This window comes from Pleurodeles waltl, chromosome 7, assembly GCF_031143425.1.
Source record: "Pleurodeles waltl isolate 20211129_DDA chromosome 7, aPleWal1.hap1.20221129, whole genome shotgun sequence".
NCBI classification, from domain to species: Eukaryota; Metazoa; Chordata; class Amphibia; order Caudata; family Salamandridae; genus Pleurodeles; species Pleurodeles waltl.
In genome coordinates, this window is record NC_090446.1 from 481,830,438 (window position 1) to 481,857,614 (window position 27,177).

At 47.5% G+C, this 27,177-nt stretch overlaps 1 protein-coding gene across 1 annotated transcript in view; it reads right to left on the minus strand.

The window, feature by feature from the left end:
• The window catches only part of HIRIP3 (HIRA interacting protein 3), an 87,777-nt gene extending 77,030 nt beyond the window's left edge, over positions 1-10,747 (minus strand). The window contains exons 1-3 of the mRNA XM_069244119.1: positions 10,620-10,747; positions 6,436-6,556; positions 3,597-3,771 (exon numbers count right to left, since the gene is read on the minus strand). Of these exons, the coding sequence (XP_069100220.1) occupies positions 3,597-3,771; positions 6,436-6,556; positions 10,620-10,687 (364 nt within the window). The 5' untranslated portion in view covers positions 10,688-10,747. The remainder of the gene's footprint in view (positions 1-3,596; positions 3,772-6,435; positions 6,557-10,619) is intronic.
• Positions 10,748-27,177: the final 16,430 nt, after the last annotated feature.

A 27,177-nucleotide genomic window follows, 5' to 3' on the forward strand; every position in this document is an offset into this window, starting at 1 on the left:
AGTAAATAAGAAAATGATTATTTAAAAACTGTTCAGATTTAAGGAAATTAAAGGTTTTAGCTGAAAGAAGTGATCAGTGAGCACCTGCAAATTTGATCCCAAGCTGTAAAATGATGGCTAGGCATCGAATGCATTAAGAGCATATCATCATCACATAAGGTCACAGAACTCCAAATGAAGAACTCAGACTCTGAGAAACTTCCAGGTAGCACTCAAAAGACACACATATAAGCCCCAGCAGATCCTCACATAGCCAGTAACGAAACCACATACAATTATCATGGTCCACGCAAAGCTCCAAGAGACCCGAGAGGGCAATTAAACACTTGCAGCCTGCCTTTACAAGCCCTTCCTCCATTCTGCTTATTTATAAGACTTTAAGGAGATCCCAAGGTGGCATAAAATGGTAAATAAAACAGCAATACAAAATATTTCCTTCCTTACAGTTGCTAAGAAATATTACCCTTTTTCGTGAGCCTCCTTTATTATTATTACCTTCCTCCACACCCTTTCCAAGTGGCCTTGGCAGCCTGATGTATACGGGTGGCTTTACCCACAGACTAAAGATTTATTTGGATATACTGTGACTTTAGCTATGACACCTCCACTACCCCAAGTTTATTCTCAGGACAGCTTAATCGTATTATAAATGTGTAGATACATGAGGTAATATTTGGTGGTTACAGTGATTTGTCCAATGCTTGAGCAGACCTATTACAAAATGATGGATGTGGAGTCCTTAACAAAAAGGAAACTATGTTAGACGTCTGCTTCTCTTAATCTCCTGCCTAAAAGCCAGACCTTGCTGAGCAGAATCAAGTTCTATTTCTCTTTGTAAGATTTCTGACGCAGGTTATGATAGAGTAAATACTTAGCTCAAAAAGGTGCTGTGCTGGTCTGAAGTGATTTTATTAAAATGTGTGTCTGGCTTTAATGTGGGTCTCACTAAAGAGAAGGGCAGCAAGTTGAGGTAGAATTAGATATCAAGCAAATATTTAAAAAGACCATAGGACTGCAGGAGTATTTCCTCTCCATCCCTATCTCTGAAGCATACACACATTCGCCCCTGATAATCAACACCTGAAGACCTTATTGCCACAAAGTCTGGCACAAAAACACAGCTCATTTAGATTTTGAATCTCAAGAAATAGATAAACCTGAACAGGGGCAAGGTCTAAGACAACAAACAGCTAGCTGTATGTTGTTATCATGTGTGTGGTCTGTCCGCTGCGGTGGCTGTGCAGTTAGGTTATGAAATGAAGAAGTTATTGTTCTATGGACCTATATGGAGTTAGGCAGTTAGAGAGAACTTGCTGAGAAAGGTTGATATCTCCCGGCGAGCCTCGTTTTAAATATTAGCCCAATAAAGTACAACATATTAAACTAAGCATTCTACTGTACAACTTACTTTGTAACACTGTGTGACCAAAGTGTCCAAAGGTTCAAGCAAAATTCTGAGATGCAAGCCATGCTGGAACACTGTTGCAACATCCATGAATTCAGAAGAAATTACCAGTCAGTCACCTTAGACTGTTGGATAAGTCATCAAGGCACGCTTATGTGTACGGACATGAAGTAAAATACAACTGGGACTGCAACTGGGGATGTGGAATTCTTATAGCCCAAAGCCCGGGGCATATTGTTTGGGATCAAGGGCAACAAGTTTTCACGTGTGTTTGTACTTGGGACAACTAGATTCAATCCCCTGCAGCACAAAACCTTTGGCTGCCAGTTTACAAAGACGTTTGCTGTCCGCAGTTGAGGTATTATATGTGTTCATGCTGTTGGAACTTTTATTTATGGTTCGTTAATATTAAAGCCTTTATTGATAGGGTGAGCACTGTAAATAAATGTTTTAAGGTCACACTGCACTGACAGCAGTTCTAGTATGATATATATAAAAAAAGAAAATTAAAAAAGTACACACTTGTTTGAAAAGTCAAAAAATATGAGGCTAAGTATAATGCTCCCAGAATGAGCTCTAATTAGATGCAAATGTTTGCAGAAGCTTATAAGCAAGAGTGAGGGAAAAAAATGCAAATAGGAAAAAAAAAAAAAAAAAAACATTCGCTACCATGAAATTCGAGGTGCTATTTCTTTGAAGCGTCATTACGTAAAATGTGTTGATACATGCTAGTATTTCCAAAAAATATCCCTACTGGGAAATCAGTGTAACCATTTTCAACAAGATTATAGAAAGCAAGAAAATAAACAAGCCCTGGCAAAGTCAACCAATCTTTTGGTTTTGTCAATGCATGTCTTGTTTTGACATGGCTTTTGTAACTTTATTGTTGTGGGTGCTACCAGGCCCTCATCATTGTGAGGAACCCTGGCAAAAAGCAAAAAACGTGTTTTTGGTCACAAAAAGAACACATTGCCGCCTGTGGTATAACAAAGGCCCGACAGCCCCTGCGATGCTGGGGTACCTCTCTTGGAGGTCCCTTCAGCACAGCACCAGCCCCCAGTGAGTCTCAAGAGGGGGGGGCCCTACATTTTCTTTGCAGGGGCCCCCTCCAGTTTTGTTACGCCACTGATTGCCACAGTATTCCTGGCACTGAACAAAATTACTTTGTGTGCCAATATGCTCCCTGTAGAAGAGCAGAATGCGATCACTCACAGTAAAGCATACCCATAGAGAGAAACTTAATAAAAACAAAATGTATTGGTTAATGCCAGACCTAATTAGGGACCCAATTCTTAAATTCACAAAAGTGCAGCCATGGTGTATATCTTTGAATTAGTGGTTTTCATAAATTCACAAGAACTTCCAGAAGTAGACCAGGAAATTGTATTCCTACAAAATATTTGTGGACTGTTTTTTTTAGAATGAGGAAATATGTATGTATAGATTTGCTTGTGTGAAAATCTATTGAGCATTTACAAGTTTACTTTCCCTCCAACCACTTTTTTCCCCAACCCTGGAAGAACTTCTAATTCTGCTCCATTGTCAAGATTACATTTCTAGCCTTTCTCAATATGGGAAAAGATTTGAGAAGAGCTGGTGAAAATCCTAAAACAGGCAAGTAAGTAGTTTTGCAGACTCAAAGGCATTCCAGCCCTGGAACTACTGCTTACTGCTTCCTCCAGCCCCAGGTTGGTAAAATAAAGAAATTGCTACAGTAGGGTATGAGATTGCAAGTATTCAAGCCTTACCATAGTAGCAGCTGTGGCATAATCAGAGAGACTATTATCTGAGCTGTTACATAATGAGATTGCTACCTAAATTTGTTGTCAAACTACATGGCACCAAAGGGACAAGTAAATTTATTTTACAGGACAATTAGATTTAAGAAGCAATCCATCCCATGGACAAGTAGATATTTTATTAAATTCCACACTCCTGTGTAACTCAAAGAAAGAGCAGCCTGGAAATGGTAGGTTTAAATCTACACAAAAGTGCCAGTTGACAAAGTGAAGCAGCAATCGGCACAGAGGAATCATTGGCACAACTATTGGCCTCAAGCACTGAACAAGCTAGAGCAGTCTGAGGTCTAGAAAAAGAACAGTCTTTTTTGGAGATAACACGCAATTACAAGTCAAATGTGACTGTAAATACTTAGCACTGTCTCTCCCATCCCCAGATGGGCATTGCTCACCAGCACTGAAGTCCAAATGTTTCTTTTTTGGGACAGGTTTCACTAGCTTTGTGCTGTTGGAGTCCCTCTTTGCTCCATCATCCGAACTACTGCAGCTAGAACCGCGTGCACGCTTCTTTGTTTTCTCTCCCACAATCCGCAATATAGGGGATTTGCCATCACGAGGGTCGTCCACCTGCAAGGCAACAATGGAAAAAGCAGAGATATACATGGATTACTTAATCTCAGCCCTTTACATAGGACCTTCAACAACAGTAGTCTCTTTTAATCACAATAACAAACGTGGAAATCCAGACGCTGGAATTAGCCAAAGCATTCCCCATCCCAATAGAAGCGCAGTTGTATCCTTAAGGTTTTCCAAAAGAATGTACAGATATTTTTTTCTAGGAGACACTTTCTTCTCTTGTTTGTGTTTGCTTCATTTAGCTCATTGATGAAGTTTGTGGAGTCACGTGATATTTTAGAAATGGCGTTGGATTTAAACACCCAGAATTAGGATGCATATTACATAATACTTGGCCTGTAAAAAAATAACTCCTTCAGAAAACCAAAGTGTTGTATAGTTGCAACTCCAACAGAGAGGAAAACGCAATGCATGATCCAAAGCTATATTTGTAAAAACAACATTTACTTCTAGCATGTTTATTTGGACTTTTAAATGCATAACTGGGCAATAAAAAAGACTCACTACAAAACAAGATGCATAAAGCATTGACTACCACTTATAAAAGTATTAAAGAGATGGACTGATGTCACCATGTCCTTTGGACCTTTTCATAGGCTGGCACAATCACTGTCCTGCTGCCCGGATCTGGGAGCATATTTAATGCTAGAATATCATGTGTCAACTCAATATGTAAGGTGCTGTATCAAGTTTTTAGTATTAAGAAGTCAGCAAATACCATGTATTTGTTATTACATTGAGCTTTTAGTGAAATGTACTTCTTTCGCAGTAAAGAAGTTCACATTGGTTTCTGGAGCTACCCCACATTACTGTGGTTAGAGCAGTACAGTTTGGCACTAAATAGTTAAGTGAGATGGATCAACCATTGAACCATCTGGGTAGCATCCCCAATATTTCTCGCAGTTCCAGATATCCCCTTTGCAATAATCTTGCAGTACCTTTTTCTTGTCCATTTTTCATCTGTGCCTCCAACAGCCCTTCACAGTTTGCTTCAAATAACTGTCATCTCTTCTTTACAGTCAACCACTTATAATGATGGCTCCATGTTTGCCGTTTTTACTGATGTTTACAGATAAATGCAGGCAGAAAGCCATTTATTTTCAACTCTGTATTATTATTTTTTTATGTGGATAAAAACGATAATTGGGTTGTTTGGTTTTTTTTTTGTGGTTCTAAATGCGGTCAGTTATAGCTGCCAAGTGAATAGCTGTGCGAATTGACTGGCGACAGGATTTAAAAAAAAGAAAGGAATTTAGTAGGGAGGCTTAACCAGCAGTAGATCTGCAAAAGGTAATGTGTATGTTTTCATATACGTGTATTGATTTATCACCTGTGGGTTTTTATATCATTGAAATCTCTCAGGTGTTTAAGCATGAGTGTACATTTATCGGTGAAATGTGAAAACATACTATTTTCAACTTCACTTTGTCACAAAAACCAATACAAATATGAATAAATACAGGAGAAAATGGTAAAAAATAAATATGGCTAAATACAAACGGAAATATATATACCATAAAACCAGGAGCCTTGTTTATAATCCCTTCTCCTCTACACTACTTTGGATTTCTATATACCTTAACAGCACTCAACAGCTCAGCTTCGATTTTTGCTTTTTCTTCTTTTTTGCAGTCTAGATCGAGCTACTGGATTTGGTCTGATGACTTTTTATAGCCCTCAGCTTGTTTGCTCGGTTTGGAACAAACGCCACTCATAGGGTGCCAAGTAGCTCACTAATTTGATGCTGGGACTGGGAGCATTCCCCTTGCAACATTCTTTAGGTGTCCCACAAAAACCTTTAACATTGTAGGTAAAAGACTGTCCCTATCCAGAGAAGCCCACTTCAGGACTCTTCAGTTATTTCCCTGACCAGCAAGCACTCTAGCGTGTGGTGGTGTAAATAGGAGGGATCATTGGCTGTAATCACTTTCTGTATTTCACTATCACAAAAGGTGTACGGGTATAGTCCTTGAATACCAACAAACTTTTGAATATGTAGCTGGGCAAATCACCTGCCAGAGAGAAACCATATTTCTGAGAGGAGCTGCTCCCAGCCTCACCCCCCTCCAAACTTTAACACAGAAAGTAGACATTCTACTAGAGTGTGCTTGGTGGATCCAGATACCATGGGGCATTTCATCAAGATAATCGCCAGTACACATGGCGCCATGTTTAGGTCAAACTCAAGAATACCACAAAGTGTCTGCCTACCCAATAGAGTCTTCAGTTCAACACCCAATTTATACATTTGATCCCGCATGTTAAGGTTACATGTTATGGTGATAAAGCAGAAAAATGTTCGGTATTCAGGGTATCCAACACTTTTTTTTTTTGTTTTTAACAATATTGCACCCCTATTTCTGCAAATCAGGCAGAGGCATGCCAGCAATTTTGCACACTTGTTAATTTTTAAAAAATAAATTAACATCAGGCAGTATTTCACTGAAATAACCAATCTTCCAAGGGTCATCACCAAAACTTCGAAAAAAAAAAAAAATTGAAATGTGTTAGATTAAAACTCAAATAAATATTAACCCTCCATCATCCATTTCAACATATTTTCTAGCATTCTGAATATTTGGGCACAAGATCACAAACCGACCATCTGGGTTTTGTAGGTTCACTTAGGGGATATCAATGTTTTTTTTTTCTCACCTGCATCTTTAGAAGCTCTTTTTCCACAATTTTCTTCAGAATCAGTTTTTCCTCCTTTTCCATGGAGGTGCAGCCTACATGCTTAAGGAACTGCTCTCGGATGCTGCGCTGCGTCAGCACACTGAATAAAATGAGAAAGCAGAATTAGGCTATACCCACTCTTTAGGGCAATCTTCTTTTTCTGGATTCTAGAAATAGTCCACCTTTTCATCTCTGTCCATCCATCTGCAGCACCATTTACTTATTCCATCCAAGTCCATTCTAATCTTTGTCTTCCAGGCACTCTACTACGTTTTGTGTCACAAGCCCCATCAGTGCTTTCCATCACAAGTCTGTCCAACCTCTCTGTCATAAGCCATGGCGTGACCATCATTCACAGGCTCTGGATAGGAGCCTATATGCCACTGACTCTGGTGATCTGTCACAAGCTATCCTCTCTGTGCCTATCTAACCACTTTGCCTTTGCCCTGGCTAATCTATTCCAACACCCATCCATCCGAACCTGCTGCTAAGCCTCAGTCCCATCCTTCATCTAAGCAACCCACTGCAGACTCAGATACCTCTTAGCTGCCAAGGCCCCAAGCCTCCCCCTCGCAACACCTAAGTGATGTACAATCCCTCAGCATACATCGATTGGGAGTCTAAGATCCCTCAGTCAGACTTGCAAGGAAAACATGGTTGTTGCCAAGAGTCATAAATGCATAGCCATATATAGATTATTAAACAGATAATTTTGCATCTCCTGCCCCAACCCACCAGCAAAGCAGCCAAATCAAATAGCCCGTCTGGTAAGAAGATGCAAAGCTAGTCTGCATGACACCAGCAATTATGTAATGCCCGTAAATTAAGCACCAAATAACAGAAGTGTGAACATATGGAAAATAAACTGAATGGCGGGGCATTTCTGGAGGGCAAGCATAGAGAAATTGTCAGTTCAGCAACAGGAATACAAAAATTGTAATTCTGGTTACCCGTACAGATGTCATCTTGTGCAAATTATATTAGCAGTTCAAATGAATTAAGGGCCAAAATATATCTGTTCATCCAGGGGAAAACATTGAGATTGTAGTCGTTATTTATGAAGCGTTGCAGAGTTCACAGTGAAAATATAAGGCCAGACTGCTGTGCCTTATCCTGAGTTTTACTAGTAGTAGTTTATGTACAATTGGCATTCTTAAATATATTTTATGTCATAATAGAGTTAGAACATGTGTTTTGTCCATTGGCTTAGGATTTTTCGAGGCTATATGTGGATAACTGCAGTTCTGTCCAGTATTTACTGTGCTCCATATACTGGTTATGTGCTATCAAGCACACACCCTTCTCTCTTCCTGTCATCTTACCTTCTCTCTCACACCATCCTTTGTTACAACCTCCTTTCACGTACCTTCTAGCCTAATCTTCATGTCAGACCCTTCTCTCTAAGAGGCTTTGCTGCCCCAACTCTCCTCCAGTAAACACTCACCTCCCACACAAATTCCCCTCTCTCATGTCCTACCCTTTGAAACCCCCTGTTACTCCCCTTCTCCATATATATCCCTGTTGCTCCCTCTTTCTTCATGCACCTTAATGTCTCTTGAACTCTGTCTTCTCTTTCACACAACTTTCTTCTTCCATTGCTCAGCTCATACAAACACATAAATGACAGGCAATGTAAGTAATTCCGCATTCCCTATCACCGGATAAATGGTAAATTAATACTTTTTTTTAAATATGCACTGGTGATAACAAAGTTATGTTTCACAACTAAGCAATATCAACTTAAAAGCCCTGCTGATGGGGTGTAAAGTGACAATCCTATGCTGGACTCCAGACTTAAATGAGTCTAATGATTAGTGTCTGGATACCCCCGGGGTGATAAGCCACACTTCACAAATTGATTGATTGAATGAATGAAGGTTTCCAAATGAAACATGGATACTTAGTGCAAAAAAAAATAAAGCACCAAACTAAAGGTTTGTCGTAATTTACAACTTGATGAACTGAGTGTTTTTCCATGTATTGAAGTCTTTGCAACCTATTAAGTCAGTGTTATTTGAGACACCCAAATCACCTCTTCAGTATCTACACTCAAGCCATTCGCAAATGCCAATTCTTCAAAAAGGGGCTTTCCAGAGTCGCTATTACTTAAGTGCCTGCATAGTGCTCTTGTTGTATGAACAAGGTCATGATTCAGACAACTTAATGCTGTAATGTGCCTCAGCGTGCGCAGCACATAAGCTGTATCTTAAACTTCTTATCAAAGCAGGGATTTGATTAGTGAAAAAGATATGAGTATTTTGTTGATTTTAGAATCGAAGGAAGTCGCACTAGCTGTAGCGCTATTTTGTTATGATAGTAATAACTGAATTTGTTTTGTTCTTGAATTGTAAAACATTTAAATTGCTTTCTTTTTGTAACTGTATCCAAATTTGTCGAAAAGGTTTTCAATACACATGCACAGGTCCAGCCTCAGTTCTGCATCTGATCAAAATTTTGACAGCTGTCATTGATAGGGTTGCTACCTACACAATCTGCATTTTATGCCCATGCCAGTAAAAAGGAAAAAGGTTAAATCCTGTATTATTCCCTTTTGAAATATAAACTTAAAACAGCAAACATTAAAAAACATCTTAAGAATCTGAAAGTTATTTGAATGATATTTAAAGCAAGCAGCAATAGCTTGCACGTTACAAAGGGGTTTACACAAATTATTCTCAGTGACTAGCTTGCGATTCTTCCAGAACAACAAAAAGTGATTATACTATATCAAAAATGTAGAGACAGTAAATCTGGCAAAAAGCCTTAAGCCAAGAACTAAACTAACAACTTCACTTTAAACACAACATTCATGTGGAAGAGAAGGACAGGAGGGTGTTTATATCACAGGATTTTGGAGTGGTGGGGGGGAGCATCGGACAATATCCACTCAGATTTCGAAGTGGAAGATGAACATAAAACAGCAGAAGACAGAACATGTTATGTTTATCAATTGAGAAGAGTAAGGAAAGGCATAAGATTCTATTTCATGTTAATAGTGCTGCTAGATCGGCTGGCTACAGAAAAATAACGATTTAAGGAGAGGCTGAACACTCCAATGAGCACAATTAAATAATAAACAGAAACTAAGGGGATTCGCAGCCCCTCCTAATCTTACTCCTTAGGTTATAAGTTTTCACAGAGACACTTTCGATAAGTGCAGCATGATTTCAGACAAGCATGTTCTGTCACTGGGTTTGATTGCGGTCTATCAACACATTCCAATTCGAAAATCACACCTTTGAATTGTATGACTGTGCACATTTACATATGTATGTATAGAGACAGTTTGATTTAAGGTGTGATAAGGGTATTTATTAAACTCCTTTTACAGCCAATATTTGAATAACTGAACACAAAAGCACTAAATGCTAGTGTTGAAATGAAGACAGAGGGTGTAAACTTACAGTCTCTGAACTGCAAAAGAGGTAACTATGAATCCTGGGCTTCAATCCCCGACTTCCATAATTGACCAAATTTTGTGACCCACGGTTCATCACCTTATTTCATCGTGTAGCATTGTCCATAACCACCCAATTTAAGAGCACAGTGAAGTAATTCAGTACAGGATCTGCGCTCTACACAAACATCACATATGTGAGTGATATATAAAATAATGTTGCTTCACATAAAATAACAATATAGGATATGTAAATAAAGGACATGACAAAATGACACATTTTGGGTTCCTAGTAGGTAAAGGTCGTCGGGGCGCAGTGGATTCTTGAATGTTTCATATTTATATTATTTCAATAAATGTCAATCAATTAAGTGATATAATCGTATGTCTTTAATTAACAAACTGAGGAATGTGAAAAAATACATTTTATCACGATAAAGGTTTTATCACACACACAGTACATGTGCTTTCCATTTCAAACTAGTTGATGGCTCGCCTTGTTATTTGGCTCTTAAAGGGCCCCCAGTTCGGTTCTACCCAAGGTTGTCCGTGTACAACCAAGAAATAATGTAGCGCCTCTAACGCCCTCGTCTACGGTGTCAGTTAACGATAACTTTAGTGTGCTAAAACACGTTAAAGATGCAGGCAGCCTCGAACAGCGAAACGCGCCGGTGTTTGTGAAAACTCTTTAAGATAACAGCCTAATTGCAACTCCATCTGTAAGTAGTTCTCAAAAATACTACACTTAACGGAACGCACACCGTACCTGAGATCAGGGCTCCCCTGCATGAGCCCCCTAACAAATATTTTCATCTCCCGCGCTCTGCTCTCCATGTTTGAACACACCTCTACGTTAAAAAACACGGAACTGCGCACGCGCAAGCGCGTCACTACTCGCTCGCTGTCAGGCGTGCGCAGTGAGGCCCAGCAACACAGAGCCCTGGAAAAAACCTGGGTTCCGGGGAGTAACCGTAACACATCGAGGGGTTACTGTGTTAGTCCCGGAGACGCTGTCCATTGTCGAGACAATATACCTCTCTTCGATTAGAGGTCACAACCCTGACTTATGTGTACAGCAGACAAACCGAAGCTAGCAATCGTTTCTATTTAGTAGGATCTATCCCTGTTAAAGGAAAGACCCTTAGCAGCGATAGATTCACTTGACAAAACACGTCAAAGTCACTTCTCGTTATTGGTGCTGTGCTTAGAGGCGTGAGATCTGGGGACGGCCTGGCCGGGTAAAACTAACCCCTCTTGCCCCCCACCCCCCCGGGAATTCTCTAGTCTAAGACCCGACACAGTAATTTAAAGGTCGTTTATGTCCAGCATACAGACTACAAAGATGTGTGAAACACAACACGTCAAAAACATAATTGGATGTGTCACCCGCCACTGCATACTATTGGTCGGATTTAATGTTCCCCGTATTTGCATGCTGCTTTCCTTCAGCTTTTTATGCTTGGCCGTCCCGTTAGCATAGCGTCTTTGGCATTCTTTTGATTTGACGACCTAAATACATCCATTGCTCACATTCAGAGAACTACTGTTTTTGCTGGTATAACTTGACAGTGCACCTCTTGCCAGACAATTATGTCAGCATCGTTACAGAGGCCCTTTGACTCACATGTTGCGTGCAAGGATTGCGTGTTCTGAGTGGGCAGAGTTCTGCCACAAAAAAGTGCTTGTCTATACACAGCTGTGATCATTTTATTTATCCAGATGCCCGAGCTTGAACTTTTAGGGCACAGAAGACATTACAGTGCTCATAAAGTGTCTTAGATAACTACTAATTTATGGTGTTTTTCTCGGTCAGCAGCACAATCATGAACCCATATGGTTGTTTATGTCTGGCGTGAATGTGCAGCTGCCACATAACCTACACTAATATTATTCTACAGTTCTTTGCTTTTACACAAATAAATATCAATTCCAATGCTATTTACTTGTAATGCTTCACATTATCATGCAAAATTCTTTGAAAGCCAGACCTTTTGGTATTGCAAATGCTGGTCTTTTAAGCACTGCATAAAGGGGGGTGTTCTCCTGCTCTTGCTTTCTGTCTCATGTGATGTTTCCTCCTAAAATACCACCCCCTTTCATGTATTTTGTGTTGCTCCCTCCACCCCAGCTAATCCATTTGTTCTCCTGTTGTGACATAAAAGTCCTCTGCATGGTAATGGACATGCACCCCTGTCCTAAGTGCCCAACAGTACTCATGTCGGATGTATGATGGAACAATGCATGCCTTTACAACGTGGTAAGTACAATGCATGGTCATTACCACGCATGCACTTACTCCAAAATGTTTTTACCATGCATATGCTTTTACCACGCATGTCTTTACCATGAAAATTTTGTAGTAAAGGCATAGTTGGTAAAGGCATATGCATGGTAAAAAGTAGAGGTAAGTATAACACACATTATCATATATATATATATATATATATTTCTATATATATGTGTGTGTGTGTGTGTATATATATATATATATATATATATATATATATATATACATACAAACACACCTTTCCACCCCAAAAACCCTACCTACCCTAAAAATTACCTTACCACCCCAAACCCACACCCACCCTAAAACCTAAACACCCCTTACCACCCAAAATCCCATACCCACCCTAAAATCTAAAAATGTCCTTTCCACCCCAAAAACCCTACCTACCCTAAAAATTACCTTACCACCCCAAAACCCATACCCACCCTAAAACCTAAACACCCCTTACCCCCCAAATCCCATACCCACCATAAAACCTAAAAATGCCCTTACAACCAAAACACCCACAATTTAACCTAAAAATGCCCTTACGACCCAAATAGCCATACCTTTCTTAAAACCTAAAAATGTCCTCACCACCCCAAATCCCATACCCACCTTGAAACTTAAAAATGCATTTACCACCAATAACCGTTACCCACCCTAAACTCTATGTAGATATAAATGCCTCTCAACCCACTTAATACTTACCTGTACTTACCTTTAAAACTGTTACCACACGTACACCTTTACCATTCATGCCTCTACAACAAAAGTTGTTGTAAAGGCATGCGTGGTAAAGGTATATTCGTGGTAGAGGCATGGGTGGTAAAGCCATGTGTGGTAAACACATATGTGTTGTAAAGGCATCGTGGTAAATGCATCCAGTTGCATTTACCGCGTTGTAAGTGATGTTTCTCCTCATGTCAGGATCTATTATAATGCTGGTTTTCTATGTCATGAGCAAACACAGGTTGTTAGACCTGATATCCTTGGCATGGATTCCCCTAACTTTTGGACTTCAGACCCTGTTTTTGTCAGCTCTGTGTTTGCTGGCCTTAGAACTCTGCACAGTTTACCACTCTTAACCAGTGCTAAAGTATTTGGGCTCTCTGCTGAACCCATGGAATCAATGACTTATACACCATTGGTATATTTAATGTACTTATAAGTTCCTACTAAAGGGGGATCTAACATGGGAGGGGTGAGGAGACCCCTGACCTACACTCGAGCAGATACTAACCTTTGACAGTGGATCTGTATAGCACACGTTATAAGACCACTCCTAAGACTTTACACAGGAGCAGGCGGGAAGAGCAGGAGGAGGGGATTTAAGGAACTTGTTGTGTTCAATAGGTATGGCTACAGTTCATTAAGCCTGATTTTACTGACTATTCATTGCTTGTTACAACTCAAAGGCGATCAGCCATTGACAAAGCTGATGTCCTGTTGATGTATGATCAAAGTAATGATGCATTCCTATGCCTCTATGTATGCACTATGCCTTTTTATAGAGAATCTTAATAAAACCTTGTTTAAAAAATAAGTCTCTAGTAAAGTGCACTATAAGTGCCCACAGGTAAGTTAAATGCCACCAATGGGCCTGTAGCACTGATTTTGCCACCCTTTTAAGGAGCCCTTTAAACATGTCTCAGGCCTGCCATTGCAGTGGCTGTGTGTGTAGTTTTAACCTGCCATGTCGACCAGATAAATTAATCCTTTCGCCAGGGCCAAACCTTCGTTTTTAACACATATGTCACTTCTAGCGTAGGCCCTGGACAACCCCAAGGGTAGGGTACAGTGTATTTAAAAGTTGGACATGTACTTCTGACTAGCGCTCCATTGCGTTTGGCCTGAACGTCTGACTTTGACCCAATAGCTGCAGTTGGCGCTTTCTGCTTTTAGGCACTGTATTACAGTTTAGTCTTTAAAAATTCCTAACTCTGGTTCTTTTGGTTGGATTTTGGCATTTTGGTCTTGATTTATTTATTAAATAAATTAAGCTAAATTTTTCTAATCTGGTGTGGGATCTTTTTGTGTGGTGTTTTCACTGTTTTACTGTTTGAAGTGTTGCAGAAATACTTTGCACATTGTCTCTAAGTTAAGCTTACTGCTATGTGACAAGCTACTGGGGTGTTGAGCACAAGTTAATTTGGGGTTTGCTTGTGCCTTACGCTGATGAGGATGGTGGTTGCTGCTTGCCCAGGGCTCCCACCCCAGTCAACAAAAAACCCAATTTCTAACATTGGTGCTCAGCTGTGAGGATAGGACTTGTGTTTGTGCAGTGCCATACAGTGATTTGGTATACACTACCATCCCATATCTGAGACAAATTCGATTTTGCATTCTCCCTGATTGGCCTTCTTGTTTTAAACTCATTCTTACTCTGCCTGACTGATAGTGCCTGTGATCTCACCTGCAAAGATGGAGTTTCAGCTTGTCAGCCTGCATAGCTGCATGGTGGCTTAGCTCAAGGAGTTTTACTGGGAGAGGGGGCTACCCGCTAAAAGGAGCACCAAGAAGGGGGTGCTCTAAAAGGCCTTGAGGGCACGGGGAGAGGCTCACCAGTTGCCAGTCACGACAGATGACCAGAAGGATGAGGAAGGTCTAGAGCAGGACCTACAGTAGTGTCTTGGAATGCAGCATATTGAGCAGGGAGGCAACCCACTCCCAAAATTGGAACCCCCTCCTCGATGTGCAAAGAGCATAGGCCCTCATTCTGACCCTGGCGGTCGGTGATAAAGCGGCGGCCAAGCCGCCAACAGGCCGGAGGTCTAAAATATGCAATTCTGACCCTGGCGGGAACCGCCAACACAGCCCGCCGTATTAACACTCCGCCCGCCACGGCGGTACAAACAAACAGCGCGGCGGTCCCCGCCAACAGCCAGGCGGCAGACAATGTACCGCCCACCCTATCACGACCCACCAATCCGCCACCTTTTCCGGGGCGGGAGCACCGCCGATAAGAACACGGCGGAAACAGACTACGAACGGGAAAACGCTCACCTCTACGCACTCCACGCGAGATTCCGGCAGTATGGAACCAGAGTTGCAGGTCATCCCCGCACTCCTATACCTGCTCATATACCAGGAGCACGCCCGGCGGCACGGAAGACATCGGTGAGTACTACACCTACGACACAGGGGAGGGAAAAGATTACCGGCACACACCCACCCACCCACACCCACTACAACACACACATCAATGCATTCCCACAGATCACTGTCACAACCCACAAACCACCCCCCTCCGAAATAATGCAAAGACCAAAATAAGAGATCATAAACGGGCAGATATATTGAAATATGTACACCAGTAATCCCAATAAATAAATAAACTATGTACAAAATATACACAGCTACTAAATGTAGTCCAACCACTGTCCGTGGATCACAGGGGTCCTGTGCAAAGGGGCAAGGCCCAGTCCCACGACAAGAACTCCACGGAGAGAACACTGCAGGGGCATCAGAAAGAAAATAGGACAGGCACCTCAGGGGGAAGGGAAGGGGGGGCACCTCAGCCACTTGAGTACACGACGCCAGATCCACGAGGGGACTCCATGACCACTGGGCCATCCTGGGGAGTGCTAAGCCACAGTCCATACAGTCCATACAGTGGGTGGCCTGCCCACTGGGCCATCCTGGGGAGAGCAAAGCCACAGTCCAAACAGTCCATACAGTGGGTGGCCTGCCCACTGGGCCATTCTGGGGAATGCAAAGCCACAGTCCATACAGTCCATACAGTGGGTGGCCTGCCCACTGGGCCATCCTGGGGAGTGCAAAGCCACTGTCCATACAGTCCATACAGTGGGTGGCCTGCCCACTGGGCCATCCTGGGGAGAGCAAAGCCACTGTCCAAACAGTCCATACAGTGGGTGGCCTGCCCACTGGGCCATCCTGGGGAGAGCAAAGCCACAGTCCAAACAGTCCATACAGTGGGTGGCCTGCCCACTGGGCCATCCTGGGGAGAGCAAAGCCACAGTCCATACAGTCCATACAGTGGGTGGCCTGCCCACTGGGCCATCCTGGGGAGAGCAAAGCCACAGTCCAAACAGTCCATACAGTGGGTGGCCTGCCCACTGGGCCATCCTGGGGAGTGCAAAGCCACGGTCCATACAGTCCATAACAGACCCCACTGCCACTGGAGGAGGCAAGTTGGCCAGAGGACATCCTGCAGCCCTGCCCGAGATAGATCCTGCCCTGCCACGTCTGCCAAAGGGCCAGCGGTTCTTGCCTTGAAGGGCCCAGTTCAGCGGTTCTTGAGACGGCGGGGCCCAGCGGAGCGGTTCTTGAGACGGCGGGGCCCAGTTCAGCGGTTCTTGAGACGGCGGGGCCCAGTTCAGCGCTCCTTGCCTTGAAGGGCCCAGTTCAGCGGTTCTTGAGACGGCGGGGCCCAGTTCAGCGCTCCTTGCCTTGAAGGGCCCAGTTCAGCGGTTCTTGAGACGGCGGGGCCCAGCGGAGCGGTTCATGAGACGGCGGGGCCCAGTTCAGCGGTTCTTGAGACGGCGGGGCCCAGTTCAGCGCTCCTTGCCTTGAAGGGCCCAGTTCAGCGGTTCTTGAGACGGCGGGGCCCAGCGGAGCGGTGCTTGAGACGGCGGGGCCCAGTTCAGCGCTCCTTGCCTTGAAGGGCCCAGTTCAGCGGTTCTTGAGACGGCGGGGCCCAGTTCAGCGCTCCTTGCCTTGAAGGGCCCAGTTCAGCGGTTCTTGAGACGGCGGGGCCCAGCGGAGCGGTGCTTGAGACGGCGGGGCCCAGTTCAGCGGTTCTGGAGACGGCGGGGCCCAGTTCAGCGGTTCTGGAGACGGCGGGCGGTCTATGGCCAACTGCTCATTGCCTGGTGGTGCCCTCCTGGGCAGCGGGGATGGTGCTCCTTCAATGCCCACCTGGGCTGTGGGTGGTGGGGCCCTCCTGGCCAGCTGGGCTGGGTCCTCCCTGGGCAGCGGCTATGGGGGTGGTGGGCTCTCCTGGGGCAGCTGTGCCGGTTCCTCCCGGGGCAGCGGCTATGGGGGTTGTGGGCTCCTCCTGGGCAGCAGGCCTGCTGCCTGACCTCTCCGACTTGCTGCCCTTGCCCTCCTTAGTCGTGGGCCTGTGGCCCTTTCCTCCCTTTGGAGCTGTGGCTGGTGACTGTCTCTGGGTGGTGTCCGGGGGGGATGTAGAAGGCGGGCTCCTGCGGCGCCCCTTCCGCCTTCTGCTCCTCTTCCCAGGGGGTGGGCTGGCTGTCCCCTTGCTGCTGGGCGAAGATCCAGACATGCGGGCTGGCGGGCTCCAATACCCCTGCACCCTTGTCAAGGGGGCTGCAGGGCTGGTGGTGGCTGAGGTGCTCTTCTTACCCCGACGAGAAGGAGGGGGGGGCTCAGGGTCAGGAAAGAAGTTAGTAGTGGCGAGGAAGAGCTTCTTGGGACAATGGAGAGTGGTAGGTACAGTGGGAATGGGAGTGGAGGGAGAGGATGTGGTTGTAGGTGAGTCACGTTTGCTGTCTTTGGGTGCAGGTGCAGGAGGGATAGGCTGTCGTGAGGTGGATGGCTGTTGGGTGGGTGGGTGGCTGCGTTTGTGTGGTGTGGAAGAGGGGGTGACAGACACAGTGGGAGAGGACACAGGGGACGTGTAAATGGCAGTGGGGGTGGTGACTGCACGTGTGCGGACTGGAGTGGAGGGTGTGCTGGTGATGGAAACACTGGCTGATGGTGAGGTGAATGGAGGTGTGAGTGTAGACGTCACAGGGAGGGAGGAGGGAGACGAGGAGGTGGGGGTCACAGAGGTGGTAGTGACTGTTGGCATGTCTGCATCGGAATGTTGCGTGTGTGAATGTCTGCGTGATCTGTGGTGCTTATGTTTGGATGAGCTTCTCTTGGGTGTTGAGGTGTGTGCAGGCTGGTCTGATGGTGTGGGTGGGACAGGCAGAGGAACAGGAGACTGGGAGGAGGGAGTTTGTAGAGGGAGGCAGGAGACAGGGACAATGGCTGCCATCAGTGCTGAGGCCAGAGCCTGGAACGATCGCTGATGGGCAGCCTGACCCGAATGAATGCCCTCCAGGTACGCATTGCTGCGATGAACCTCCCTCTCCACCCCCTGGATGGCATTCAAAAGGGTAGTCTGCCCAACAATGAGCGTTCGGAGGAGGTCAATGACCTCCTCACTGAGGGCAGCGGGGGTAACAGGGGCAGGGCCTGAGGTGCCTGGGGCGAAGGAGATGCCCGGCTTCCTGGCAGAGCGGGCACGGGGCGAACGCTGAGGGGCTGCTGGGAGGGCGGAGATGGTGCGCTGGGTGGCGGCTGTACCTGTAATGGCGGGGGGCACGGATGGTGCCACCCCCGCAAGGGAGCCCCCTTCCGAGGACGTGTCCGTGTCGCTGCAGGGTCCAGTCGTCCCCGTCGTGGAGTTCCCCTCGCCCTCCGTCTCACTGGTCCAGTCTGACTCTGTGGCATGGCCCTCCTGGGCCATGTGAGATGCAGCTCCCTCCTGCCCCGATGCCACTTCTCCTCCGCCTGATGATGCTGATGCACACAAGCACAGAAAGACAAACAAAAAGGGGGGGGGAGAGAGAAATAAAGGGATATTGAGTACATGGATCTCCGGTACAGTTAGCGGACATGACAGACACAGATGCCCCCTGCACTAAGTTGCGCACTTGGGGTCCGCTACGCATTCCGTGGAACATGCCCTACACGCCTAGAGTTGACAACTGCACCCATGGATGACACGGCCCAGGGATGGCTGTACTGACAAACTACTGAGGGTGGTGGCTGGGGACACAGGGGCTTACGGGGGTGCCCAGCCTACAGATATCGCCCTGGCCTAGGGGGACCCCCAGCCCTCCTCCCCCACCCAGACACCTCCACTGCGCGACAACAGAGTAGATAATGCTTGTACTCACCCCCTTGTGTCTGCTGTGCTGCCCTCACGCGCCCATCCAAATCAGGGTAGGCCACCGCCAGGATCCGGAACATCAGGGGGCTCAGTTGACGGCAGGCACCCCGCCTACGTTGGGAGGCCATCCCCAGCAGAGACTCAGCGGTCTTCTTGGTCCCGCGGCGGATGTCCTCCCACCTCTTGCGGCAGTGGGTGCCCCGTCAATGGTGGACCCCCAGGGTCCGGACTTCCTTGGCGATGGCACGCCAAATCCCGATCTTCTCATGGGCGCGGACCTATGTGACACGTACAGGGAGGGAGAAATACCACGTTCAAGTTTGTCAGCATTTTCCTTGCCAGTGGCCCAACGCCCCCCATCCCCGCCAGGCCCCCCGCCATGCCCCCCGCCAGGCCCAACATGCCCCCCATCCCCGCCAGGCCCCCCGCCATGCCCCCGCCAGGCCCAACATGCCCCCCATCCCCGCCAGGCCCCCCGCCATGCCCCCCGCCAGGCCCAACATGCCCCCCATCCCCGCCAGGCCCCCCGCCATGCCCAACATGCCCCCCATCCCCGCCAGGCCCCCCGCCAGGCCCAACATGCCCCCCATCCCCGCCAGGCCCCCCGCCATGCCCCCCGCCAGGCCCAACATGCCCCCCATCCCCGCCAGGCCCCCCGCCAGGCCCCCAAGCCAGCCAGTGGCCCCAAATCCAGATTGAATTAAACTCACTTGTTGGTCTGGAGGACCGTAGAGTAGCGCATACTGGGGGAGGACCCCATCCACAAGTTTCTCCAACTCCTCTCCAGTGAAGGCAGGGGCCCTTTCCCCAGGCGCAGCAGCCATTGTCCCTTCCAGACCGAGGTCACAGCAACACTTGCAGTATAGGTCCTCTCCTGTGAAAGTTCAAGTCGCAAGTGGATAAGTAGATAGAAAATGGCGGTCACGTCCGCGGCGGTGCGTACCGCGGCGGTGCGTCCCGCCACCGCCGGCGCCCTTCGCCATTGGCTCCTGAAACCCATAGGCTTCAATGTTAACCAATGCGGCTTCGCGCCGCGGTCTTCGCCCGCCGCCCGCCGCGGTGTGCCACGCCAGCGCATTGACCTCACATCCCATTGTCACACTTCACAGGTCAGGCAGCCGCCATTTCCAGGGCCCACATGGCTCAATTTCAACTGCGTCACACAGGCCTAGGCCTTGCATAGCCACTCAGACACGCCATTCACTGCATAGAGAATCGTTTACTGTGCTAGCTGTGAGTACGTACCTGTGGGTTGCTTGACTGTGTGCTCCATGTTGTCCTTCCTAGGCACCGTCCGCTGGGTTGGGCGAGGAGACGGATGAATCCTCCCGTGTACCGACCGCTGGTGGACCTGTCGACAATGGAAGAACGCCACATTATCCTGACTTACCGTCTTAACCGTGCCACTGTCCATGAACTGTGTGCCCAGCTGGAGCCCGACCTGATGTCCCCCATCCGCCAACCCACAGGGATTCCCCCTCTGGTGCAGGTCATGTCAGTACTCCATTTCTTGGCAAGTGGGTCATTTCAGACAACAGTGGGAATTGCTTCTGGGATGTCTCAGCCCATGTTTTCGAAGGTGTTATCCAGAGTGTTGTCTGCCCTGATGAAATCCGTGAGGAGCTACATCATTTTCCCTGAGGTTGGCGAATTGGCTACAGTGAAGGGTGATTTCTACGCCCTTGGACATATTCCCAACGTAATTGGTGCCATTGATGGGACCCATGTGGCTTTGGTTCCCCCAAGAGACAGGGAGCAGGTGTACAGGAACAGAAAAAATTACCATTCAATGAACATCCAGGTGGTGTGTTTGGCTGACCAGTACATCTCGCATGTAAATGCCAAATTCCCAGGGTCAGTGCATGACGCCTACATCCTCAGGAATAGCAGCATCCCTTACGTGATGGAACAGCTACAGAGACACCGTGTATGGCTACTGGGGGACTCTGGGTACCCCAACCTGTCGTGGCTACTGACCCCAGTAAGGAATCCCCAGACCAGGGCAGAGGAACGGTACAATGAGGCCCATGGGCGTACTAGGAGGGTGATCGAACGCACCTTTGGCCTCCTAAAGGCCAGGTTTAGGTGCCTGCATATGACAGGTGGATCCCTAATGTACTCACCTAAGAAGGTGTGTCACATCATCGTGGCCTGCTGCATGCTTCACAACCTGGCTTTGCGCCGCCAGGTGCCTTTCCTGCAGGAGGATGGTCGAGACGGTGGTGTTGTGGCAGCGGTGGAACCTGAGGAGAGTGACGAGGAGGAAGACGAAGGGGCTGAAACAGACAACAGGGACAGAATCATTGAACAGTACTTCCAATAGGACACAGGTAACATTTCAAAGATAATTTAGTAAATGTTAACTACTCTCCTGCATCTCTGCTGCCTGTCTATTTGCCCCAGTGTATGATGACTGAGTTTTGGCTTTTCCCTCCCTATTTCAGATCTGGGGTCCCCACTACGAGTCCTGTGCTTCGTTTCCCCATGGACTACAGCTTTGTGGCAGCTGTTTGTTGACTTCACCATGTACAAGGACATATTTGCACTGTCATGTCAATTACAATATATTGAAATCACAGCCAGACTCCAGATAGTTTGGTGCAAAATAGGTGTTTATTTAAGTGCTCAAAATGGGATGGGTGGTTTCAAGTGGGTGGGGGCTATGGTGAAGGAATGTCCATGGCAGAGTCCAGAGTAACAGTCACACAGGTGCATTGTCCAGAGGCCTGTGGAGAGATGGAGCATGGGCAGTTCAAGGATGGACAGGGTGACAATGTGGGACAGTGGGATGACATCAGGTGGTATCCATTGCTGGCGGGGGTCTTGACATCCTACTCTGTCTTCTTGCGAGATCTCAGGGCCCTCTTGCGGGGTGGTTCTTCTCCTGCAGGAGGTGGGGGTCTGGTGGGCTGCTGCTGTGCGGGGGCCTCCTGTCCACTAGCGCCGGCGGAGGTGGTTGGCTGTTCTTGGTCCAGGCTAGTGGCAGGGGCCCTTGGGTGTTGTTGAGTGTCCGCCCTGGTGTTGACGAGCTCCTGCAGCAGCCCTACCATGGTAACCAGGGTGGTGTTGATGGCTCTGATGTCCTCCCTGTACCCCCGATAGTGTTCCTCCTGCAGTACCTGGATCTCCTGGAACCGGGCCAGTACCGTCGCCATCGTCTCCTGGGAGCGGTTGTATGCTCCCATGATGGTGGTGAGGACCTCGTGGAGAGTGGGTTCCCTGGGCCCGTCCCCCCCCTGTCGCACAGCTGCCCTCCGAGTTGCCCTGTTTCCCTGGGCCTCTGCCCCCTGGCCGGTGTGCCCACTACCACTGCCCCCAGGTCCCTGTTGTTGTTGGGGTGGTGGGTTATCCTGGGTGCCCTGTAGTGGTAGACACACCGCAGATTGACGCGCCCTGGAGACAGAGGCATGGGCCCGCTGGGTGGGAGCTGTGCTGGTGTTCCCAGAGGGGTTTGGGTCTGTAGTGGCCTGGGCCTGTGTGAGGGGAACCGACTGTCCAGAGGTCCCCGATGGTCCGGGCTGGTCATCGGTGTCCAGGTCGACAGAGCTGCTGTCATCGCTGACGGCCTCTTGGGTGGGGGGTGTGGAGAATTCTGGCCCCTCCGCCGCGGTGTGTTGACGGTCGGGTCCTGCAGGGGTATAGAGGTATGGTTATAGTTTCAATGTGTGGCATATGGGTGTATCTATGGGTTCTCGTGTCCCCAAGTGCTGGCATTCGTGTGTGGGGGCTTTGGTGAGGGTGGCTTGTGGGGGGGATGTGTATATGCATTGGGCATGCTTTGGTGATGTGTGTCCATGCTTAGTGGACGCATGCAGGCCTAGGTTTTGGGATGTGTGGGTTGTGATGGTGAGACATTGGCGGGGAATAGGTGTGCTGGGGGTGGGGGTGAGGATGGTGGTGGGGGTGAGGATGGTGGTGGGGGTGAGGGTGGGGGTGAGGATGGGGGTGGGGGTGAGGGTGGGGTTCGAGGATGGGGGTGAGGGTTGGGGTATGATTTGGCATGCAGGTGGGGGGGAAGCAGTATTGAAGCTTCAACTTACCAGTATCCATTCCTCCGCTGACTCCTGCGAGGCCGTCAGGATGCAGGATGTTCAAGACTTCCTCCTCCCATGATGTGAATTGTGGGGGTTGAGGTGGGGGTCCTCTGCCAGTCTTCTGCACGGCGATGTTGTGCCTGGATACCATGGAACGCACCTTCCCCCGTAGGTCGTTCCATCGCTTCCTGATGTCTTCCCGATTTCTGGGGTGCTGTCCCACTGCGTTGACCCTGTCGACAATCCTCTGCCATAGCTCCGTCCTCCGGGCAATGCTGGTGTATTGTATCTGTGTGCCGAACAGCTGGGGCTCTACCCGAACGATTTCCTCCACCATGACCCTGAGTTCTTCGTCTGTGAAGCGGGGTTGTCTTTGGGGTGCCATGGGGTGGTGTGTATGATGTGTGGGGTGGAGTATGTGTAGTTAAGTGTGTTGAGTGTGGTGGTGTGTGTTGTTTTGTGTGTGGATAGTGTGTGGGTGATGGTGTTGAGTGGCTGTGGCTGTTAGTTTGTGGATGCTGGTGTCTCGCTCTGGCCTTCTTTCAGAATTTTTTTGCGTAGGGGTTTGTGGGTGATGTGGGTGGGTGTTTTATATTGTATTGTGTGTGTGGGAGTGGTGTGTGTATGTGTATCAGGTGTGTGGGATTCAAATCGTCCAATGTGGCTGAGTTTTGTTCGTTTGTGTGTATTCTGACCGCGGCGGTGTGTCCCGCTAATGGAATACCGCGTTTGAATGACCGCCGCGTGGATTCGTGGGTCGTAATGGCATGGGCGTATTTCTGTTGGCGTGGCGGTGGAGGTTTGGTCACCTCCACCTTTCCGCCGACCGCTGGTCTGGCGGTCGGTTGTGGCTGTCGGATTTTCGGAGGTTTGCCTTCTGCGGGTCAGAATGACCGTGGCGGGTTTCCGCGGCCGCGGCGGTGTTATGGCGGTCTTCTGACCGGCGGTAAGTGCATTTTACCGCCGGGGTCAGAATGACCACCATAGTGTCTTCTTTCAGCCTGCCCCCAGAGGAGCTGGTGGAAAAGAAGGCAGAGAGAGGGTACATGCTGGAGATGGCCAACTGAAGATGGAGGAAAAGAGACTGGCCAGGAAGGCAGAACAAAAGAAACTAGCCATGGATGAAAAGAAAGTGGCCATGGAGGAGAAAATAACCGTGGAGCGTTTGACTCATGAGAGAAGTCTTGAGGAGCTGGATATCAAGACTAGACAGGCAGAGGCCAGCAGTGATGGTGGCAGCATTCCACCAGTGCCATCTCGAGACTAGAGGGTGCATATTCCTAAAGGTCTGGTGCTGGACATTGTTGGGGTAGACAATATTGACAAATGTTTTTAGGCTTATTAGATTGCCTTATAGATGCATAAGATCCATATAGAGGATTGGAGTTGAGTGGGGGGCTAGTGGAGGCATATTCCTAGCAAAGGGAGGGACACCCTACTGGCCCTAGAGAAGGAAGACAGAATGAGGTATCCCTCCATGAAGGAACCCCTTTTCAGAAAGTATGGTCTGACCATAGAGAGGTACCGCGTGAAGTATAGGGACAGTCGTAAACTGTCCCAACAGACCTGGGTGGCTGTTGTGGATTTCTTTTGCAAGGCATTGGCTGGTTGGGTGAAGGGCAGTGAGTGAAGAATTATTAGGAGCTGTACAATTTGATTACAGAGGATCATATGTTCAGTATTTGTTTTGTAGATCTGCTCCAACACTTGATTGACAGGAAGTTCTCTGACCCCAGGGAGCTTGATGAGGAGGTGGACTGCTGGGCCAACACCAGGGTCCGCAAGAAGGTAGGGGGGGCTGACTACAAGGATATGCAGGGTCCCCATCAGAAGAAGGTGGGGAACAAACATAAAAAGGAGTTTTCTCAAAGGCCCCAAAATGGTTATCCGGGTCAGGACTCCCATCCCCCAGCTGAGAAAAAGAAGAGATGTTTCCCCAACAGTACTTCTTCAGAGAAGGCACCCCCCCAAGTGTGATGAGTTCCAACGGGAAGAGCACTTCCAGGAGGATAACAAGCAGCCACAACCCTACAACAGTGGACAGTCATTGAGGTTGGCTAGTATAGCCCCTGAGGAGGAGATTGTCCCAGTTAGTGGGAGGGGGCAGTGTAAAGGTTACCCTAGAGCCCCTGAGTGATGGAGAGATGGTGCTGAGAACTCACATGCCTTGTAACACTAGGAAGTACAGACAGTGGGTCTCCATCAATTGGCAGAGGGTGGAGGCTCTGAGAGACAGTGGAGCCAGCATGACAATTGCCAGCTGTCATCTGATGACCTCACAGCAGGTAGTACCTAATGCATTCCATAAAGTTGCTGCAGCTGATAACCATAAGAGTCACTATCCATTCACTCCGTTTCCTCTTTGGTGGAGGGGAGTCTCATACTCCTTGAGGGTGTGAGTCCAGCCATGCCTGTGGATTGTCTGCTTGGCAGTGATCTGAAGCACACCACCTGGAAGGAGGTGGATCTTAAGTCCCACTTGGAGATGGAAGGGTTGCCTGAGTGGGTGTGCCTGACTTCAGTGTACATCGCCACCCAAGAGGATAATTGGAGGACCTGGAGTCTGGAAGAATAGGAGCAGAAGGGCAAGAAGCACAGGAAACCCACTCCTGAAATTCCCATGACCGGGAGGAGGCTGAACCTGAGGGAGATGCCCTGGAGCCTACAAAGGAGGATGTTGCAGCCCGTGATGCTATTAATTGTGTTTGACCAATGACTTTGTGTTTCACCACTGCGCATATTAGTTGCTCAATGTTCACCAGTAGCACATTATATGTTTTGTTCAGCCTAGCCGCCTATTGGCTTTGACATTGCATTAGCCATTACATTCTGTATTCTGACTATTGGCTTTGACATGCTGTATTCAGTTTAGCTGCCTATTGGCTTTGACATGATATTAGACATTGCATTTTGTATTCAGTTCAGCTGCCTATTGGCTTTGACATGATATTAGACATTACATTTGATATTCAGCTTAGCTGCCTATTGGCTTTGACATGAGATTAGACATTACATTTGATATTTAGGTTAGCTGCCTATTGCCTTTAACGTGGAGTTAGACATTGCAGTTGAAAAATCGCAGATGTCTGTATTCTTCTAAGCTGTGTTTTTCCACAAGATGAACCAAGCTGTTTTCTTCACACCAGACTAGACCTGATAAGAGAGAGTACATTTGGTGTTTTCCTTTCTGCTCAGGCTTGGGAAGGGGCGAAGTCTAGGAGATCTGGCCAGTCTCCAAAGGCTTGCGTAATTTTCCCAAGTCTGAGAGGAGGGGGCACGCTTTTGTAAGGATGACTCAGGGCTTCAAAGATTTAGATTCAAATCTGCTTGACTTCAGGCTGGAACTAGGCGCCAGTTGCCAGTCTCCCGTTTGGGTAGATAATCTCTTTCTCGCAGTTGACCGGAGTCATCAACTTGCAGACCCCAGAAAGATGAAGCTGAAGATAGGTCTCAAACGGTGATGCATTTTGATTTATATGCTTTGCATTGAATATATAACCTGCTGTGTACATTGCAACTGAGAGGTACTGTGATATATTTTGTTTTCATTGCTGCAGCTACTTTTACTCATTTGAACGTGTGCTTGAAGTCTATTAATTCGTCTCTCAAGAACTTGTGGGTGGGGAAGAATTAACAACAATAAAGGTCTTCTTTGAACTCAGAAGTGCATTCCAGAGAGGTTCTGTAAGCTCTGATATGAAATAAGTAGGAAGGCAGAACACAGCCCTGGATAACCTGCCTGGGGTGGCCAACTGGCAGGAGGAAGGGGGGATCCCACCAGGATGGAGTTCTACTAGGTGCAGATGGAACTGCCTATTCTTGTGGGCCTACAGTAGCAGACCAAGGCCCAGGCAGCTGGCAACACCTCTGGTGATCACCTGATTTACTGAGAGAATGGTCTCCTGTATAGTGAGCCTAAGGTTCCTAAACCTAGTGCAACCTGTGTGTTAATGATCACACAGTGCAACAGGTCTTTCCTACTGGAGGTGGCTCATGATGTGCCCCTGGCAGGTTATTTTGGACAGAACAAGGCTTTTGACAGGCTTGTTACTCACATTTATTGGCCTCAAATGAGGAGGGCCTCACATGCTTTCTGCAGGTCCTGCCGTACCTGCCAGGTCAGTCGCAAGACAGGAGGGAAGCACAAGACTGCCCT